The 4,432-nt window shown below is 39.4% G+C and overlaps 1 protein-coding gene across 1 annotated transcript in view; it reads right to left on the bottom strand.

Moving 5' to 3' along the window:
- The window catches only part of CEP192 (centrosomal protein 192), a 140,514-nt gene that overhangs the window by 106,856 nt on the left and 29,226 nt on the right, over positions 1-4,432 (bottom strand). The window contains 1 exon segment of the mRNA XM_017877480.1: positions 2,092-2,216. Within this exon segment, the coding sequence (XP_017732969.1) occupies positions 2,092-2,216 (125 nt within the window).

Raw genomic sequence — 4,432 nt, forward strand, 5'->3', positions numbered from 1 at the left:
AAAAAAAAAAAAAAAAAAAAAGCCATCGTTTTCTCTTTTTCCCTTTTTTCTTTTTCTCTCACAGTCACAGATCAACAATCTAAATGTAAGAGCTAACTCTATAAAACTCTTAGAAGAAAACAGGAAAATCTTCATGACACTGAATTTGACAATTTCACAGACATAAAAACAAAAGCACAGCTAGCAATATAAAATAGATCACACTACATCATAATTTAAAATTTTTGCACATTAAAGGACAATATCAAGAAAGTAAAAGGCAACCTACAGAATGAGAGAAAAATTTACAATTCAGACATTTGGTATGGAATTAATATCCAGATGACATAAAGAACTCTACAATTCAACAACAAAAAAACTCAATTAAAAAGTGGGCAAAGGCCTTAAATGAACATTTCCCCAAGGAAGCCATCCATGAAAAGCAGCACATGAAAAGATGTTCAATATCACTAGTCATCAGGACAACGCAAATCAAAACCACAACGAGATACTACTTCATACTCATTAGGATAACTATAATTTAAAAAGGGAAAAAAGTAAATAGTGTTAAATAGGATGTGGAAAAATTGGAATCCTAGTGTTTTGCTGGTGGATGTAAACTGGTGCAGCTGCTATGAAAAACATTATGGCAGCTCCTCAAAACATTAAACACAGAATTACCATACGACCCAGCAATTTCACTCCTACATATATATCCAAACAAACTAAAAGCTAGGACTCAAACAGGTATTTGTACGCTGATGTTCACAGCAGCATTACACTGAAAAGCCAAAAGACAGAAACACCCAAGTGTCCATTGAAGGATGAGGGAATAAATAAAATGTGGTATATATAACAGAATATTATTCGGCCATAAGAAAGAATGAAATGTTGATATATGCTACGACATGAACAGACCTTGAAAACATCATGCTTAATAAAATAAGACAGACACAGAAGGCCAAATATTGTATGATTCCACTTATATGAGCTTACCCAGAGTGGGCAAATTCATAGAGACAGAAAGTAGAATGGTAGTTGCCATGAGTTGGAAGGCAGGAGGGAATTGAGGTTTGTTGTTTAATGGGCAGAGCTTTAGTTTTACAAGATGAAGAGTCCTGAAGATTGGCTGCACAATGTAAATGTACTTAACATTATTGAACTGTACACTTAAAAATGATTAAGATAGGGGCCAGGCGTGGTGGCTCACTCCTGTAATCCCAGCACTTTGGTAAGCCAAGGCATGCAGATCACTTGAGGCCAGGAGTTTAAGACCAGCCTGACCAACATGGTGAAACTCCATCTCTACTAAAAATACAAAAATTAACCAGGTGGTGATGTGCGCCTGTAATCCCCGCTACTCAGGAGGCTGAGACAGAATTGTTTGAACCTGGGAGGCAGAGGTTGCAGTGAGTTAAGATCGCGCCATTGCACTCCAGCCAGGGCGACAGACTAAGACTCTGTCTCAAAAAAAAAAAAAAAAAAGATTAAGATAATAAATTTTATGTTATATGTATTTCACAAGTTAAAATTTAAATTAAAAATATATTTAACGTACAAAACAGAGATGCACGGAATAAAGCAAAACAGTAAGCATTATTTTAATCAATACTGGACAAGTGGGTCTAAGTCAGAAAAAATTAACCCACGTGCAAAATTCAAATCACAGTTTATAAAACTATAATAACATTACTGAAAAAGGGGCATAATGAATAGGTATGAGTCCGAAGTAACTACCAAGCTTCAGGCACAGGAGAAACGGGGTAATATTAAGAAACAGAAAAAACTGAAACAATGAAAACCAACTATGTTTGAGCAAGGTAAAATATCCGTTTGCTTTTTCATTTAATGACTGAACAATGGGCTAAAGAACTTTCCAAATGACTAATCTAAATGCAAGTCATTGAATACTTAAATGCAAGAAAATGTATATAATTGTATGAAAGATACTTACAAACATATTGAAACATTATCAGTAGTGAGTTTTTTACTTTTCTGTATTTTCAGAAGTCAACAGTAACTGTTCCTTTAAAAGAAAAACTGATATCATATAAACACAAAAGATACCTTATTCCTTTTTTCATAGGAAACCTAAGAAAATGCATAACTTACACTGCTAAGATCTGGAACGATACCCTTCACATTTTCTATTTCTTTCTCAAGTCCCCAAGTACCAGAGGAAAATGGTAACATAACATCTGTGTGCCTTCTACTACCTCCAGTACCTACAGAATTACCTGAAAAAATAAAGAAAAACGTTAACGGAGCCACATCGAATCTGAGTAATCTAACATAATAACTGTTTCTTGCTAGTGAAATTATTTTATGTAAACCTAATACTTAGCACTCCTATGACAAATTTAGCCATTTTCATAGAGAGAAAATAAGCAACAGTAAGAGGCAATAATAAACATGATAAACTGCTACCATACAGAAAGAATTCATATTTAATTATCGATGTCTGGACAGAATATAATTATTTGTAATTTTCAATCCAAGAAATATATACTACGGTATTTCTAGTAACACTAATTTACTTAGCTATTATTAAAAGCTCTTTTGAAAAGTTTTAGACTGTCTAAATATCTGAGGGAACTAGAAGAGTTAATATATGCTAAATCATACCAGAGAAATTTTTTTTTTTTTTTCAAAAAAAGGTAAAGTCGGTTGGGTCCAAGATGGCTGAATAGGAACAGCTCCAGTCTACAGCTCCCGGTGTGAGCAATGCAGAAGACAGGTGATTTCTGCATTTCCAACTGAGGTACCGGGTTCATCTCACTGGGGCTTGTCAGACAGTGGGTGCAGGACAGTGGGTACAGCCCACCGAGTGTGAGCTGAAGCAGGGCGAGGCATCGCCTCACCCAGGAAGCTCAAGGGGTCAGGGAATTCCCTTTACAAGCCAAGGGAAGCTGTGACAGACGGCACCTACAAAATCGGGTCACTCCCACCCTAATACTGCGCTTTCCCAAGGGTCTTAGCAAACGGCACACCAGGAGATTATATCCCGCGCCTGGCTCAGAGGGTCCCACGCCCACCGAGCCTTGCTCATTGCTAGCACAGCAGTCTGAAATCTCAGGGAGGGGCGCCCGCCATTGCTGAGGCTTGAGTAGGTAAACAAAATGGCCGGGAAGCTCAAACTGGGTGGAGCCCACTGCAGCTCAAGGAGACCTGCCTGTCTCTGTAGACTCTACCTCTGGGAACAGGACATAGCCGAACAAAAGGTAGCAGAAACCTCTGCAGACTTAAATGTTCCTGTCTGACAGCTTTGAAGAGAGTAGTGGTTCTCCCAGCACGGAGTTTGAGAATTGAGAACAGACAGACTGCCTCCTCAAGTGGGTCCCTGACCTCCAAGCAGCCTAACTGGGAGGTACCCCCTAAGTAGGGGCAGACTGACACCTCACAGGGACGGGTAACCCTCTGAAAGGAAGCTTCCAGAGAAGCTTCCAGCAACATTTGCTGTTCAGCAATATTCATGGTTCTGCAGCCTCCAGTGCTGATACCCAGGCAAACAGGGTCTGGAGTGGACCTCCAGCAAACTCCAACAGACCTGCAGCTGAGGGTCCTGACTGTCAAAAGGAAAACTAACAAACAGAAAGGACATCCACATCAAAATCCCATCTGTACGTCACCATCATCAAAGACCAAAGGTATAAAACCACAAAGATCAGGTAAAAAACAGAGCAGAGAAGCTGTAAATTCTACAAATCAGAGCGCCTTTCCCTCCTCCAAAGGAACGCAGCTCCTCACCAGCAATGGAACAATGCTAGATGGAGAATGACTTTGACGAGCTGAGACAAGAAGGCTTCAGATGATCAAACTTCTCCGAGCTAAAGGAGGAAGTTCAAACCCATCGCAAAGAAGCTAAAAACCTTGAAAAAAGATTAGACGAATGGCTAACTAGAATAACCAGTGTAGAGAAGTCCTTAAACGACCTGACAGAGCTGAAAACCATGGCACGAGAACTACGTGACGCATGCACAAGCTTCAGTAGCCGATTGGATCAAGTGGAAGAAAGAGTATCGGTGACTGAAGATCAAATGAATGAAACGAAGCAAGAAGAGAAGTTTAGAGAAAAAAGTAAAAAGAAATGAACAAAGTCTCCAAGAAATATGGGACTATGTGAAAAGACCGAATCTACATCTGATTGGTGTACATGAAAGTGACGGGAAGAATGGAACCAAGTTGGAAAACACTCTTCAGGATATTATCCAGGAGAACTTCCCCAACCTAGCAAGGCAGACCAACATTCAAATTCAGGAAATACACAGAACGCCACAAAGATACTCCTCAAGAAGAGCAACTCCAAGACACATAATTGTCAGATTCACCAAGGTTGGAATGAAGGAAAAAATGTTAAGGGCAGCCAGAGAGAAAGGTTGGGTTACCCACAAAGGGAAGTCCATCAGGCTAACAGTGGATCTCTCAGTAGAAACTCTACAAGCCAGAAGAGAAT

This window comes from Rhinopithecus bieti, unplaced genomic scaffold (assembly GCF_001698545.2).
Source record: "Rhinopithecus bieti isolate Rb0 unplaced genomic scaffold, ASM169854v2 scaffold_11273, whole genome shotgun sequence".
NCBI lineage: Eukaryota > Metazoa > Chordata > Mammalia > Primates > Cercopithecidae > Rhinopithecus > Rhinopithecus bieti.